General features: G+C 38.4%; 2 protein-coding genes across 2 annotated transcripts; both read right to left on the reverse strand.

Annotated features, from left to right (window-relative positions):
- Positions 1-15371: 15371 nt before the first annotated feature.
- LOC112166355 (probable mannitol dehydrogenase) lies at positions 15372-17145 on the reverse strand. The gene is made up of 5 exons (XM_024303180.2): positions 16971-17145; positions 16758-16871; positions 16112-16628; positions 15862-16015; positions 15372-15784 (listed from the first exon to the last, which is right to left on the reverse strand). The coding sequence occupies exons 3-5, from the start codon at positions 16283-16285 to the stop codon at positions 15579-15581; spliced, it is 534 nt and encodes a 177-aa protein (XP_024158948.1). The 5' UTR covers positions 16286-16628; positions 16758-16871; positions 16971-17145; the 3' UTR covers positions 15372-15578.
- Positions 16313-17068, reverse strand: LOC112203681 (probable mannitol dehydrogenase). Its single transcript, XM_024344609.1, has 3 exons — positions 16971-17068; positions 16758-16871; positions 16313-16628 (listed from the first exon to the last, which is right to left on the reverse strand). Exons 1-3 carry the CDS (start codon positions 17066-17068, stop codon positions 16313-16315), a joined length of 528 nt encoding a protein of 175 aa, XP_024200377.1.
- Positions 17146-17613: the final 468 nt, after the last annotated feature.

Consider the following 17613-nt stretch of genomic DNA (forward strand, 5'->3'; position numbering starts at 1 on the left):
ATTAATTCACTCCTTTTACTCCTATGTTAGTTTTATTTTTTCTTTGAAGGAGAGACGCAAGGTGTTTGATGTAAAATAGAACTTCTTTATCACATTCCCGCATGAAAATTCGATTCTCATTAAACAACCCTTTCTGAATCTTGAACAAATAGATATAGAGAAACTATAGGCAGCACAAACTTGTAACTAGTCTTAAATTCTGAGTCGGTTCATGCAAAGATGCAGTTCAAGGCTTGCTTGTCTATCAGGGAGCGGGAGGTAACTCGTTCCCTAACTAAAATAGCCTTCTGTATATCACTCCGTCATTGATTTGAGAAAACTTGGGTGGTGCGAGGTAGGCTGGGTGCCAGTGCCTCCTGAAGATATAGTGAACGTGATTAATTGCCTCATTGGTATGCAGAAAATGGCACCATGAGCATTGATGAACTTCATAAATTTTTTATATATCGAGTTTCAAGGAGAAGAAGACGCTACTAAGGCGGATGCTGTGGCCATTTTCCACCGTCTCAAGCATCTCAGCATAGCAAAGGGTCTCCATCTAGATGCCTTCTTCTGGTATCTCTAATCCTCCTCCATCTAGAAAAATAATTTGTATCAAATGCAGGGATTAGACACACAGCAGTTGAATGTGATTCACGAATTATGGCGTCTCTTTGAATGGCTTGCTTTAGTTTGGGATGAGGAGAGATCAGACACACAGCAGTTGAATGTGATTCACGAATTATGTGTTTAATCGCTGCATCATCAATCTTCATAGTAGCAACAGTTACAAGGATCGAGTAAGTTTACAGAGGATTGTCTGGTTAAGTCTGGGATCTTCTTGACAACTTAAAGCTTTCTTCTAGCTTGGCAAGAACTAGGGGTAATTTCATGAAATACAACAAATCTTTCATGCAGACAAAACCTGTTTTTAATTCAGATGGTTGCAAAATGAAAATGGTCCTGAAACAGAAACACTTGTTTCATGCATAAAATTTCAAATGCTGTTGATGACTTGAGAAGTTCACATTAGAAGAGCTTAAATATGGACTTGCAAGATAACATGATAACAATATTCTACGACAATGACCAAATGCACACGATGATCATGCTACGATTTTCAGTACCAGCCCCACTCTTTTTTGTCTCTCTTTTGGTTTTAAACTCCAAACTGAGTTGTACAGTAAAATGAATAATTTTAGGTTCATCCTGACCGTTCACCCCATTTGTAATTCACGAATTCTCTCACCATAGACTTTCATTTTTTTTTTTAATCGAATAAGTTAAGTTAAATTTATAATTCAACAAGCAGTACCAGAAACGACACACCTCAGAGGGGGCGACAGAAAGAGCCGTCCTTTAGGACATACAAAAGACCTATTCTAAGAAAAATAGAACCTCGCACTCCCGGGTACACCCACCTTTTAAGAACAATTAAGCACCTTTATTCTAAAAAAACCTAGAAACTCAAAAGCAAAGTAAATAAATGTAACAACCGAGCAACTAGAACTTGCGACCCAAATGAAATTTAAACAATAAACAAAGAAGCACTAAGGGCCTTTTGCACCCAAAGCAGCCCAGTCCAAACCAAGCCCAATAACCAAGATGGAGCCCAACAGTCCAATGTTGTAGAAACCTAGCACTCGACTGCTCCACCCCGCCACCACCACTGACGACTCTACTGGCCATGCCAGCGACCACCTTAGAAAGTCGAGACCAGCCCACAACATCATTCCTGGAAGGCCAAAACGGAGCTTCACTTCCACCACCTATGCTCAAGAGCAGGATGCAGTCATGAATTCGAATTCGACAAGCGGAACCAATCCCGATTGATCCCGATTCTGATCCCAACCCCAACATACTAACCTTTAAGGACATAAACCACTCCCGAGCCTGAGGCCGAAAGCCGGAGTCTATCCCGATCTTGTGCTCAAGAGATGATCCCAATCCCAAACCCGACGCCAAGGAAACAGACTTTGCCATTGAAGTCTTTTGACCCGACCCCGAATCAAAATCACACCAATCTATCATCACACCAGCCTCCGCCTGGAACAGCACCGGAGGCAAAACACCCTAGCCAGAGATCAGAACAACACTGAAACCGAGTTACAAACAGAACCCAAAATTCAGGACAACATGATGAAGGAAACCTCCACCATATTTAGTTATTTCCTTAAATAAATAAATTTTAATTTAGTTTCTATTTTCTAGGTACATCGGAGAAAATGACAAGGAAATGAGTTTAAAGACACATGAGAAGGATGTGAGACGTTGGAGATGACAAAGGCAAGGCACAAGGATGCAGAAATGAGCTGAAATGAAGAAATGAAGTTTTCCTGGTCTAACAAGGAAATCCTGGTCCGACTAGGAAACCCAGTCAAAGTAGGTATCCTAATGACACAAGGAATCCCAGTTGAACTAGGAAAGCAAAAGAAGATTCTGAAAGGTTCAAGAACATTTCATATGAAGAGTCCTTGTTTGACTAGAAGTCCTAAAGACATGAGGAGTTCTGATGGGGCTAGAAAACCTCAGAGCACTAGGAGATCATGTGGCTTCAAGATAACTCAAGAAAGCTCAAGAATGTTCTAGAAAACTTGAGATATTGCAGCAAATAAAGAGACCTAAGTATACTAAGGTTTCTTGGATGCAAAAGGAAGGACTTCTAAGTGAAATAAGTGTTTTTGCCATGAGATATTCAAGGGATTCCGGAAAGTGACATTTTTGAAGTTATCATGGAGAGTTTCAAGGGATTTACAATATTCAGGAAGGTTGGAAACAGGTCCAGATACATTCCTTGAGCTCTACACTCCATCCTTGGCCAAAATTGAGGAGATAAATTAGAAAATAATCATGTAATTAATTCAAAAATAATCTCCCTAGAATCAAGGTGATAATTTGAAGACCTCTTATTGGTTGGATGACACAGGAAGGATGATGTGGAATTATCTGATTAGCTACTGCTGTGTGGATTAATCAGATAAATCCTAAAAAATAAAAAGAAGAATTTTGAAAGCTTGGAGACCAAGTTGCCATCCTCCTATAAATAGGAGCATCATTGGGACGTTTCATTCACCATACCACTTCAACACCAATTCTTTCATTCTTTTCTACACACCAAAAATTCTCTCCATTCTCTAGTCTTCAAAAGCTCTGCGTCTCAACCAAGAAGGAGAAGAAGTCATGCAATATATCAAGATCCTAGCCGCCATCCACCCTTGTGTTGTCTCTAGAAGCTTGCTTGCTTTCAAGAATCTTCAAGTTCTTCGTCTCAAGGCTTTGTCATTCATCTTTCACGGTGTATTTCATACTTTCTTTTGTTTTCCTTTGTTTGATTCATAGAGTTATGAATTCTAGTTAACAAATAACGTTAACGGCAAAGTTTAAAGCCAGTCTCTATGTTTTGAAATAAAGTTGTGATTTCTATGTTGCTTATGTGAGATTACTTGATTGATTTTGGATTACAAAAAACTTTTATATGTATGTGTTCTTTGGTGGCCAACTTAAGATATGCATGTAATTTGAGCTAGATTTAGGTAAAAAATTCACCTAATAGTTTTATGAACCTATTTCATAAGTAGTAAAGGTTTTGGATAAAAGTCGAAATCAATTAAGGAGGATTACAAATAGATGAACTTTTCCATACTAGGTTGTGCACTTTGGTTGACATCCTTTCTTTGTTCTTCATGTGTTGAATGTGTTCTTGGGTAGCTAGCTTTCTAGACTATGATTGCATGTTCAATATGATTAATTTAGGTGCTTCCACTTAGACTAATTATTCAAGGAAAGTAAAATATGGGAAATCGTTTGCTTATTAACATTTCACAATGTCAACTTCTTTCTCAAGACATAGAAAATCAACTATAGGAATTATAATTGGATTTCATTCATATGATTGTGGTTTTGATCTTTGTTCCTTGCGTTCCACCCCTTGTATATGTATTTTACATTTTTGTTTTTGTTTCTTTTAATTTTTAATTACAAAATCCTAAAATCCCCCTTCTTTACGTTAACTTGTATATATCTTCATTCTTTGTTTTATTTTTGTAAATAATATTTGATACTTATATTAATTCTTTATTTGTTTATGCAATTACAGGTGTACCCTCAATCCCCTGCTAGAACGATCCCTACTTATTCTATAGTGACAACTACATCTTGCAGGTTTAAATTGCGCGCTTGCTTTTAGCGTTTCAAGAAGAAATATCATTAATCCAAGAGATTACAAGGACGGGAATGATTCCGTAAAATCCCACCTACTCCAACAAGAGAAGAGGACCTACTCATCCCCCAAATACAGAACCAGTGGTTACAGATACCATGAGCCGATAGGGGCTCAACTCTAACTACATGAATCGCCCTCTTTTCTGGGCTACAGGTAATCAATCTATTCCAAGAGTCCCGTTACATCCTTACAGCCAACCTCAAGAAGAGACTAACCCCTTCCAACACCATATACCAAAACTGCCAGTATACGAGTAGAAGTGTCTCCCCAATACATTGACAACAAGAAAACATCGAAATTAAAACAATTAGTCCCTGGAGATGACACCATAACAATGGCACAACCACTAGACCGTACCAACCAAACCCTAGCTCAAAAGATTAGGGACTTATTAACCCTAAACAAAACCTAAAAACCAAACTAAAAACCATAATAAAAAAAATGATAACAAGCAGCCGTGAAGTACCTCGCTTCCCAAAAGAGCCATTATCGAACTGTGAATAGCAATCAATGTAGAGTCAAATCAATTCCAAAAAGACATCAATAATCTGAATTTGACCAGCCCCAGCCAACCACTCTTCCTCAACTCCCACCCAAACCACATCCAAATCCCATTCCTCCGCCACAGATTCAAACCACTGACTGAGCAACACCACCCCTAACCAGAGTTCAAAATCAGACAAGCTGTTCTGAACCACCACCCTTGACTGCCACCATTCAAAAACAACAAATTCATGTCTCTTCAGTTCCTCAATCCCAGTCTCTGTGCAACCCGATTTAGAATAGCAAAGGAAGAGATACAATCTCTAGTCAAAGACCAAAGATGTACCCCCCACCATCTGTACTCCATTGAAGAACAAGAGATTGAGATCACAGCTGCTACCAATTTTGATCTGAGAAGAAAGAGAACGCGACCAACTTCAGCAACCAAATTGCTCGACCACCGAAGAAACATACCAGCCCGTCCAGCAGCACCCAAGCCACACCGACGAGGCCAGAAGCCCACACCGACGTAGAAGCTCCGCCGGACAAGCACAGAAACCAACCTGTTTAATTCCAAACCCTAGGTCCTATTTTTGCGGAACTCTCGCGTATCAGGCATTTTGTTGATGTTATATTTTGTTTTTGAAGAAAATGTCAGTTTGTTGATATTTCAACGAGCATACAAATAATGATCTACCTTAGCGGGGCTGACAAAATAAAGACCCCGCGCCCAAATTTTCATTTCGCGCCTTAGCCCACTTCATCTATTTGGCGCCATATATGTGGCCCATTTTAATTTTTTTTAGGTCTTTCCATTCTAAGAAACACACCTTGGCCAGAAAAACCAACAAAGGAAATTCATCTTGAAAAAGAACTCTCTGTTTTGTTCACCAGAAAAGAAATGAACTGTGTTCTTTCTAGTCTCTACTTCCATCTAAATCTCCTCCTCAGTCCTCACTCTCTCCATTGGTTCCGATCTCGGTCCTCACAATCGTCTCTCTCCATCGTCCCTCTCTGTTCTCTCCATCGCCTTTATTGTCTCTCTCACCGTAGTCAGGTAAGAACCCTACTTTTCAGATTAGGAATTGAGTTTTCAATTGGATCGATATTTAATATGTTTCTTGATGATTGTTATAGTCTTTGAATCACTTGGATTGATTTGATTCAAAAACTCAGTGACTTTAGTATGATTGATACGGATTGATTAGTGTTACTGGTTCATGTCAGCTAAAGGAAGTAGTACTTTTGTATACCATTTAGTATGTGCCATGTTTTTCCCGATGAGATTTGAGTAGAAATATAGTCAGTAGAGCCTAGAGTTGAAAATGCAAATACATTTAGATGGTTTCTACTGTATCTATTTCCCCTGGTATATATATCTGATGCTTCACTAATAAAGTGGAGGAGCAGATTTCTGATTCTACATCACCACCATAAACGATTGACAGATTATGACATTGTATAGATTGCCCATGCCTTAAAGCTATGAGATTCCATTACCTTTTATATTTATCAGGGGCAAAGTTCATCTGCTTAATCATTCTCTAAGGAGGATCCATTTTGGTCTTCCAGCCATATTTTATGCTTCATGTTGATAATACCAGTTGTTATATTTTTTTGTCCTCCTGCTCTGATGACTATATATATATATATATATATATATATATATATATGTGTGTGTGTGTGTGTGTGCGCGTGCGCGCGTGTTTAGTGGGGGAGTCTTGGGGTTTTCATTGTCCTCAAGTTGTTCGAGGGGGTAATTGGTATAAAGTTTGAAATGGTGAATTAAGGATTCCATGGTTTCCCCCTCGAACAACTTGAGGACAATGAAAACCCCAAGACTCCCCCACTAAACACGCGCGCACGCGCACACACACACACACACACACATATATATATATATATATATATATATGAGAACCTCCTGATCTCGAATGAAACCCCCTTCTAATTTGGGAAACCTATTTTTGGCCAATTTGAGGGACACACTCAAAGCCGATGGATCAGTTTTAATGAGCTTGGACGGTTGAGATTAAGTCAAGTGATTCACCATTTTCTAAGCCTCCAACCCCCAATTCCCAATCTTCTTGATTCTTTGTAGAGAGTATCAACAACGCTCAGATAATTCACCAGACCAATTCGCATCTCAAGCACCATCTGTTTCTTCAAGTGGGTTTTCGTTTTGCAGTGAGTATATGATTTCATGAGGGAAATAGTCCGGCCACTCTTGCCTCAATTTTCAATTCAATTGTAGCAATTTCTCAGGTCATTCATGGCAGAACGAACTTTAGAGAGGAGGCCTGGATTGAGAGGGATGTATCGTCCAAAATTCTAATAGCTAATCTAATTTCCTGAGGGATTCCGCACGTGCTTGGATTTCTATATAATCAATAGTATCGGGGTTGGATTATTGGAATCTGAATTGGTGATCTTGTTTAGTAGAAGCAGGGTCTTCAAACCATGTCCATCTTAATTATCGACTTAATCTGTTAAAACAGTGGTATATAATCAATATGGCCGTGTAATTTGTAAATTAAATTCTGATTATACACCATTAATTGCCTGGGAATTCATTGTTGATGCACTATCACTGATTTTTCTTTTTCAATTTTTATATACATTCAAGTTTATAGACTTTCCTTCAGGAAATGAATGTAGGTGCTTAATTTGATCTCCAAGCAGCAATTTTCTTTTTCTCAAAGAATTAATATATTCCTTTTTCCCATGTACATGTTGTGGTCAGGATGATTAGCTGCTACTGAGCTTGATGAAGCAGAGTTTTCTTATCAGTAGTAATTTTGGAGAGAAGGAGACAGTAGTGCTTGATTAGCTGCTGCTAGTGTTTGCTTTTTGGTTCTCAGCATCAATGTTAAGATAGACTTTTCATTTGGTTCTCAGCATTAATGTTGAAGCTAGATTTTTTGTAAAGTAGGCAGAATTTGGTTATTTGAAGTAATAGCAGAAGAAGATTGAGAATAGTTAAATCTCCAGTTAGACTTTTCATTTGTTCATAACAGCAAGTCCAAGTCTTCAAGTTCAATATTTGGATTTGATTCAACTCAGTTTCTCTTCAATAAATCGGCCTCCATTTATGTAAATATACATTTGTCTTATTCTGTCATGATAGTTATTCGTATTTATCATCACATTCCACTTAAACCAATGTAAGGGCCGAGGTTGACAAAAATAGCCATACACATTTCATCAATCAATAAAGCAATTTCAAACAGGCATTCTGCAGTTTGAGGGTTGTGTGCCATATGCATCAACTATTTAATTCATTATCAGCTCAAAGATAAAACATATGCATATTCAAATAACCAAACTCAAAAGGATTTGAATCAAAAATATGAAGAACTAAAATAGTTAAAAACAAATTCAAGAATAAAAAATAAAAAATAAAAATAAAATAAAAAATAAGAAGAGCCAATTGATGCATGCAAGGTGAATAACAAAATCAGAGAGATTATTGGCACCGGCTAGATGTGTAGGTGCAGAAAGTATTATTGAACCACGTTTTCTTGTACAATGATCAAATATGATGACCAAATAAAGTATGAGAGCTAATGGAAATAGAAGAAAGCAAGTATGACAAGCATGAATGAATGGAAGACAATGTACACGGCAAAGAAGCACCCGAACTAATTGCTCAAACTGTTGGAGCTGAGATAGAAAAAAAATTGGATTCAAATGCTGCCTTGCAAAAACCCCATTACTCATTTGTGACATCAACTAAAATATCATGCAGAAAACTTACTTGTTGAACAACTCAACCCTGTATTCCATCTCCTTCTCTGCCATGTAAGACTTATGTTTATCTCCCTATTCAGTATATTAAATTTCTTGTGAATACGCTATAACAAAACTCAAGACACAAACTTCATATATTCTTTTGATCCAGTTTAGTTAAATTTTTCACATATAGTGTTGTCAATAGCAATCCCATGTTAAAAACTTTAATTAAACCTCAGTATTGGATCAACATCTTGTGACATTAGTTTTAGAAGCTGGAATCCTTGCTCCCCCATAGGAGGTTTAAATGATTATGGCTCTTGAGATTGATGTCAGCATATAATAAAGCTTTAAAACTTGCCTTCAGAAGGTGAACTGAACTGTCTTCTTGCCACCCTAGGTGTTGACATGTTCTACACAACCTATAGTTAAGTTTTGATTTTCTGCTTATATGATTAACTTAGTGTCTATATGTCCTTTGCCACTCTAGGTAAGGCAGACACCTTATGTATTATTTGAGGGTACTTCAGTTTAATGTCATGAATTCAAATTTATAAATTTCCTACTAAATCTAGAACCTTTTAATGTTTTTGCTACAGCCATTAACCTCCCTCTAGGATTTCATCAAATTGAGAGCTTAAATGGATCAAACTTTAAAAGATGGAAGCAGGATATAGAGCTGCATTTAGGCATGATAGATTATGACCATGTCCTTAAGGAAGATCCACCAGCTGAACCAACACCTACTACTAGCAAGGATGTGAAAGATAGGTACCATCAATGGCACAAACACAACAGATTGACCCTAGTAATTATGAAGAAATCTATGACAGAAGCTGTGAGAGGTAGTAGTATACCTAAGTCTGAGTATGCTAGGGAATACTTTAAAAATGTAGAAGAAAAATTCAAAGTGAATAAAGCAGAAATTGGAAACTTGATGAATAGTCTCATTACCATGAAGTTTGATGGAGTTTGAAGCATTAGAGAATATATAATGAAGGGTATTGATGTAGCTGCAAAACTCAAGGTCCTAAATGTCAGTATTGAAGACACCTTCTTGGTACACTTGCTTTTGAATTCTCTACCTCAACAATATAGTCAGATGCAGTCAAATTACAATACACAGAAGGAGAGTTGGAGTATAAATGAACTGATTTCAATATGTGTCCAAGAAGAGGATAGAATTAAGAAGGGAAAGAGCATCGGAATTAACCTTGTCAGCAAGCCTCAGTTTAAGAAGAAATTCAACTATAGATCAAATCAATCAGGTGCCTCATCTTCTAAAGTTTCTCAGGAGTCTAGCAACTCTGAAAATTTTAAGAATGGTTCTGTAATATGTTTTTTATGCCAAAAGCCTGGACATGTTAAAAAGGACTGCAAGGGTTTCAAAGACTAGCTTTTGAAGAAAGGGATTTTTAAGGAAGAGGATCCCAAACAAGGAGGCTAGAAGTTAAGGCAGTTGGTTTCTTTCAAACTCATATGAGGATCTTATTAAGTTTTTGATGCTTTAGATTAGTGGGAGGATTTAGAATTTATTTTCCTGCATTATTTGATTTCATTGCTGTACACTTCATTCAAATTTATTTAAAACATTGATTTTGAGGTTCTTGTTTCAGTATTTTAAATCTGTAGATTTCTAACCCAAGAAGTATTATTGAAAGTTCTGCATTTGTGATGTTTTACTCGAGTTTGATTGATTGTTTCATTAGCCTTATTTGCAGAAATGTTCAATATACTGATGAAATTTGTGTTGAGCTTGATTGAAAGCACTAAATTTACAAATTCCTTAATTTTCAAAATCTATGTTTTGGATCGTTTTCTTGCACTGCATTTTGTAAGAAAATCTGAGTTTCATATGCAATTGTGCTCCTGTGTTCTGTGAAATATTACATGTGATTGTAGGGTGCTGATGCTTGGTTAAGCATTAGGTTTCCTATTGTTCAATATAATGGATTACAGAATGACTGAGTGTTGGAATGAATTTGATGATGCTAAGTATGTCTCTGTGCACACTTCATTTTTGCTATATCTGATGCAGCAACTTTTATTATTGTTTGAACATTGATAATCCAAGTGGGAGATTGTAAGACTTAATGTGGACTATCAATATTCGTCAAGTATGACAGTAATAAATAAGATGCATACTTATAGAACAAGCAAATAGACATTCCTAGTGTTAACCAGTTCATGTTAGATTTCCTATTGATATCAGTACTGATTTAAGAGGTTACTTTGCTAATGAGGTATACCTAATTGCATATGGAACAAGAATAAGGTTGGCCTAAATGTAAAAGGATTAGGAAACCTTTATGGGAGGCACCTAATCCTCAATGCCTATTTATAGACCTTGGTCTCTACTCTAACAATCACTTACAAGCACTCAAGTTTTCTGCCCCATTAGTGAGATTGCCTTCATCAGATTGTTCAGAGGAGAAGATCAAGCATGTCTTTTTCAGGTTAGTGTTATGTTCTTTACTCTTTAGACATTATTTGTATTGGTGTGTTCTTAAATTGAGTGCAATATATACATGTTGTGTTATTATCACAAATGGTACCTGAACTTATCTTCTATTTTATCGATGGCACCTGAACTTCAATTTTGATCACAACCAGTACCCGAACTTTTCAATTTCATTTTAAATGGTACCGAAGGCCACCTTCGGTCACTATTCCGGCCAAAAAAGCCAAATCTAAAAAATAAAAATAAAACAAGTTCAAGGTAAGTCTATTACCAAAAAATCATCACTATATATGATTGCAACCCTTGAAATCATCACTATGATTGCCTCCCATGCAGTTTTTAGTCGGAATAGTGACCAGAGGTGGCTCTAGGTACCATTTAAAATGAAATCGAAAAGTTCGGGTACTGGTTGTGATCAAAATTGAAGTTCAGGTACCATCGATAAAATTAAGGTATAGTTCAGGTACCATTTGTGATAATAATACATGTTTATGTTAACTACTACTTACATGCCATACCAAAAATTTGCACACAATTATTTAAAAAGCATGAATTCCAGGACAACAACTCAATAGCAAAAGAGTACCAATCCATCTCTAAGAGCAAAAATAAACCGTCTTGTCGCCTACTAAACTCTCAAGGAAATACCTTTGTTTCATTAAGATCAAACACTCATCACTGACCAATTAGACAATATGCCAAAATTGATTGCACGCAAATTGACAAAAAAAAAGAGGTTCCAAATACCCACTCAGAATTTCAATAACAAAATCCCAAAACTTTCCCAAAGATCTAATCTGTTACACCCCACATATGATTTACCCCTTTTACTGTGTTACAAGAATTACTGTATGTTTTATCATTCGCAGTTATAGTTTTACCTTTTAGGGGGGGTGGCTAGAAGTTGACTTTTTATGGGTTAACAATTTGAGAAAATTTCCTTCACATAAGTTGTAGTGGACGTTAAACCGAGTCCGTGGACATGTGGTACACTTAAATCGGAGTTCGTATGTGAAAATTATATCTTAAAATGTGGAAGTTACTGTTCATGGTAATAAAAATATATATATGGAAGTTACCACTGTAGGTTTCCATTTTCGGAAACCCTCGGTAACTCTCTCTCCCCTCTCCCCCGACTCCTTCCTCTTCGGTCCGGTTATGTTCACCTTCGAATTCTTCTGTTTCCGGCCGACCCACGACTGAACCTGGGCACCGGCAGGCTCGCCTTCTCTCCCTAGTCACACCTGGGGTGGTGTTTGCGGTGGCTCGACCGGAGGAGCTCAGAAATTAGCTGTGAAGTTTACTGTAGCCGAACAGAGGTTTCGTTGATTTCAGGCGATTCCGGCCTTTTCCGGCAGCCAAACCACCGTCGAAGGCGCGGTTTTTGCCAAGGATCGTTTTGCCCCGAGCCTTGAGCCACGATTTGCAGTGTAGAAGGAGAATCAAGGAGAACCCGATTCTAGGGTTCTTGGGTTTTCTGGGCTTGTGTTCAACGGCCAAATTGGAGGCCTTCAAGGTAAAATTAGAACTTGTTGTAGTTGTGAAAAATGTTGGGTCTGTTGAGTAGGTGGTGCTGCCAAAATTTGGTGGCCATTGGTGGTGGTTGCCGGTGGCGAGTGGGCCCCACGCGCGGCCACTGTGGGTGGCGCGTGGAGCTGCGTTTTATTTACTGTTTTGGCTCCATAAATCCCTTAACTATTGTAGAATTTTATACATGAAGTTTGATGGAAATTGGAGGAATTGCGAATTGAGCATGAATTGTTAACTGTTGATTTACGTGAATTCGATCGCCGAATTTCTTTCGAATTCACTTTAGAATTTATATATCGATGAATGAATATTATTGGAGAATTATGGATGGATTCGATGTGAATTAAGGAGTTGGATGTTGAAGGGGGACGTTTTAAATTTCAATTTCTAATATTCGTAAAGTTAATTTCCGTCCTGTAAATATATTTTTACGAGTACTATTCGTACAGGACGAGAGGAGTCTTCGTACGAGGAAAATACCGAGCGATGTCAGGATTGACCATATACTGTGAGTGGACTTTTATTTTCAAAGAATGATGCATGCATTTATTTATTTGTTTCTGAAATGATAATTTGTTTATCGTATTACTTTCTCGAGCATATGGTTATTTTCGGAAATGGTTTTGGATATTTGATTATTTGAAGATTTTATGGCGTGCGGGGTCACGTCATTGCATTATGCTTATCTTCTCTTATTTATTTATTTCCGATGTGATTTCCGGAATTATACTATTTATATTATATTTATATTCGTCGATTTGAGACTTTTAAGAGATTTTCGAAATGAGATTTCGATGGAGTTAGTCTTCATATTTATTTATCTCCTATTTATTTTTTTTTGAACTTGTGATTATCTTGGCGTGTGGGACACGTCGTTGGAAATTCATTTGCGAGAGTTGGGGAAGTTTTATGGATTTATGTGGTTTTCGGATTTTCTTTTGCCATACTTTGGGTGACTTGTCATTGCTAGCTTTGATCTTCCGCCTTTGTGGCGAGGTGATGGGATCACCAAAGCCCTCCGCCTTTGTGGCGCTGGTTACTGTCTCTGTGACAGTAATTCTGAAGCCCAGTATCCTATCGCTACACTTAGTGGCGTAAGGGTATATTACGGGAGTAATGGGAGTACTTTAGCCTGGGAGGCTATCACCCGAGCCTGGGAGGCTCACTCGTATGGCTATCGTCTTCCCCTACTCACTTTACTATTTTTGACTAGCGGGGCTAGTTCTATTTCCGTTTAACCAGCGGGGATGGTCCTATTTTCTTGAGTACCGGAGTTTCAATCTTTTCTTTTAGTTTGTGACTAGCGGGGCTAGTCGGTTTTTCTTATACAGAACTTCTCTTGTTTTATTTTCCTTAAACATTGCATGCATCGGGATTTTATAGAGAAATAAATGGGGAAAGTATTAAATTCCTTTTGTTTAAAATTATTTATTTTTGTCCACTCACGCTAACATGTTTTCCAATACTTTTCCCTTGGGCCCTTCGATTTCAAATGCCCAGTTTACAGTATTGCTGCTCGGCGTTCAGGAGTTAGCCATAGTGACCGCATCCGCTTCCATCATCATATTTCGTAGGTTACCTGTTTAACCTACCGTACTCTATGTTAATTAACGTTCCTAGAATTGCTCCGATTACTATGGGATTTGTGACCCAGACTTGTAATGAATTATATTTGAGGTCTACGACCTAACTTTGTGAATTGTAGTATCCTAAATCTTGGAGTTTCTTAGACTTGAAGTACTTGATACACTTATTATTTTTGAGTTTGAGTTGGTTGAATGATGGGAGCAGGGTGGCTCCAGGAGTATGTGGTTGGATTATTAGAAGTGAAATTTGTTTTCCACAGGTTTTTGGGTTGTCCATTTTTAAGGGAGGTTGTGCCGAAATTTTTGGTAAACCTTCTTTAAAAGTGGGTCCCGCAGGACCACTTCGGATTCCAGGGTGGAATCCGGGGCGGGTCTTGTCACAATCTTTGGCACACCTGAATTCCTTTTCACATTCAAACATGTACAAAGGAAAATCAATGAAGAAAAGGGTATGTACATGTTCCTTATCGAAACCCACTGGAATGTTGTTAGCAGCCATTGGACTATGAAAAGTGGGTAAAAAGAAAACCTGCTTCAGTTTGGCGGTGAGCTCAATCATACGAATTTGAATCTCCATGAATGCCTGTAAAAGATTGATTGTGGTAAATAGCTAGCAAGTAAAGGAACTGGAAAATCGAGAGAGAATGATAAAAGAGGGGCTTACAACGCATTCTTCTTCTTTCTTCCTCTTGGTGGGTGCACTGTTCTATCACTACTCCTCTCTACCCCTCTCTCACTCTTCTTTTTGTGCAGATCAAAGAAGTAAGTTCTCCCCCTTGTGTCAGAAAACAGAAGAGGGCTTGCTATTGTTCAGTTTATTCTTCTGAGTTATAGTTGGTAAATCTGGAATTTTTCTTCTAAAAAAAAAAAAAAAAAAATAGGTGTTCTATTTGATTTACATATGTGTGATTCGGTATGGGGTTATTAACCTGTTTCAACTGCTCTAATGAAGGTGTATAGTTTCAAGATTCCTTGGGGCTCCTCTCTTTAGTACATTGACGAGGTTTGGACTAATAAGCCACTCTTGCCCTCCGATCCTTACCTCAAATCCCAAGCCAAGTTGTGGGCCGACTTTGTGGACGACAAGGTAAATTTCCATAATTTGGTTTGGAATATGTTTGAGCTGACTCTAATCTGTTTGATTTGAAATGGCTTCTCTGTACTTTAGTTCCTGACATTATGATACAGGTGAAATTCAGCCTTTAGGGTTAAATCTTACTCAGCCATCATTGCTGATAACTTCATGTGTTTTGTACCATATATTAGCTTTCAGTTCTTAATTTTGGTTTTTGATGAATTTGCATTAGCAGTCGGGATTAGAGATAAAGCAAAACAATTTGAAGTGATTATATTAGAAAACAACATTACAAAACGAGGCAGTGACATTATTCATGTAATCATTTATTTCAAATCATCACATTACATTCTGCTTATATGTGATGAGGATAAGAGTCTAAAAGAAGAGGAAGAATGAATGTAGAGAACAACAAAAAATGCTCTGGAGAAAGAACAACACTGATTATGACCCGGATCAGTCTCGACTTCTGTTCTTGTTTCTACATCGATATAGTCTGGGTTGCAGAATTTAAGGGCTAGCCTTCAGTGTGTTTCCAATGTCAATGACAAAACGGTATCTGACGTCTGCTTTGGCAAGGCGCTCCATGGCATTGTTTAAGTAGTCAATTGGGATAACCTCGATGTCTGCTGTTATGTTGTGCTTGGCTGCAAAATCGATCATATCTTGTGTCTCCTTCATACCTCCAATGAGGCTACCAGCTACCATCTTCCTTCCTGTTAAGTCGAACATTAATAACCCTACACTGCAAAAGATAAAAGGTAAAGCCCACTACTCATAGTTACATGCTTACCCGTGAGTAAAGGAAAAACCGGAAGCTCAAGAGGCTTTTCTGGTACACCAACCATAACAAGCTTTCCATGAGACTTCAACAAACCAATCAAAGGCAAGAGAGGATGTTGTGCAGAAACCGTGTCAATGATCCCATCCATGGTACCAATGGCAGCCTATAAATTAATCAATGAAAGAAACATTAAGTAACTTGTTCATTGTTTAATCCCACTTAAAACTTAAAATTAAAGTCGTAAAAGCTGTAACATTACCTGCATTCGATGTTGGTCACGACTAACCAAAAACGAGTCAGCTCCAAGGTGTTTAATAGCTTCCTCCTCTTTCTTAGGGGAAGTACTGATCACTGTAACCTTCACCCCCATAGCCTTAGCAAACTTCACCGCGACGTGGCCTAAGCCGCCTAGGCCAACCACACCCACATGCATTCCGGGCTTGTCAAGTCCAAAATATCTCTAGGGGCTGTAGGTTGTAATCCCGGCACATAAGAGTGGAGCAGCACTATCAAGCGGTAGGTTGTCTGGGATGCGGACTATGAAGTGTTCATCGGCCACCATAATGTCAGAGTAACCGCCATAAGTGGTGCTTCCGTCGTAGTACTTGGCACCACCGTACGTGAATATTTTTTTGGGGCAGTAGTTCTCAAGGTGGTCGGTACAACTATCACAAGATTGGCAAGCTCCCACTAAGCATCCAACACCGACTTTGTCTCCAACTTTGAATTTTTGTACATTGCTCCCTATTTCAGTTACTTCACCAACAATCTCATGCCTGCATTGCCGAATTGTGTTCGTGTTAGATTACTGAAGAGGTCTCATAATTCAAGCAATAAAATGTAACACCGGCCTTTACTAGTATAACTAGTCAAGAGTGTCCTGGAAAATCGAAAAAGTATCGTACCCGGGAACCAGAGGATAGGTAGAGGAGCCGTGTTCATTCTTGACATTGTGAAGGTCCGAATGGCAAATCCCACAGTACAACACTTTGAACGTCACATCTTTCTCTCCGGTTTCCCTGCAATCAAATCGTTTCAACTTTAGAAATATAAAACAAACACTGTGGTGTAATCTGACGCGGTAGAACAGAGGAGTGTTATACTAGTTGACAATGTACCTTCTGGAGAAACGGAAGGGAGAGAGAACACCAGATGAATCTCTTGCAGCCCATCCAAATGCCTTTTTGGGGTGTTCTTGCTCGTGAGACATCACCATTTTCTTTGTTGCAGATTCTTAACTAATGGTTTTGGTGTTGAAGCTTAATGCAGTTCGCGCAGTGAAATGTGAGACAGACAGATATGGAAGTGTGAGCTACCTTCGATGGAGTTAATTGGTATATACAGGGACGTAGCCAGGAATCCTCGGAGGGTTGGGCTAATTTTAGCCATACAAAAATTTTGCACTGAACTCTTTTCATAGTGCTCTCATCCAAAGGGCTTTTGGCAAAGGCTGGTGAGTTTTGACTGTTTCTGGCTTGGCATTGCCTCCTTGGTGATGCTGAGACTGATGTGTAGTAGAAGAATCTTGGAGAGCTTCAATGGCGGTCTTGGCCTTGTGAATGAGCTAGTCAACGGCCTTGCTTGGTCTATCAAAGCCAAGACGGTCTTGAACATCATATAACTCTATGGCAGACTGAGCTGAAAGCCGGACCTCCTGTCTCTTGGGCCCTTGGACGTGTAGATCTTGCTGTGCCTGTATTTTCTCGCAATTGATCTAATAACGTGGCCTCCTTGAACCTTCACAATCCTCATGACACCACC

Source organism: Rosa chinensis, chromosome 5 (genome assembly GCF_002994745.2).
Source record: "Rosa chinensis cultivar Old Blush chromosome 5, RchiOBHm-V2, whole genome shotgun sequence".
Lineage (NCBI taxonomy): Eukaryota > Viridiplantae > Streptophyta > Magnoliopsida > Rosales > Rosaceae > Rosa > Rosa chinensis.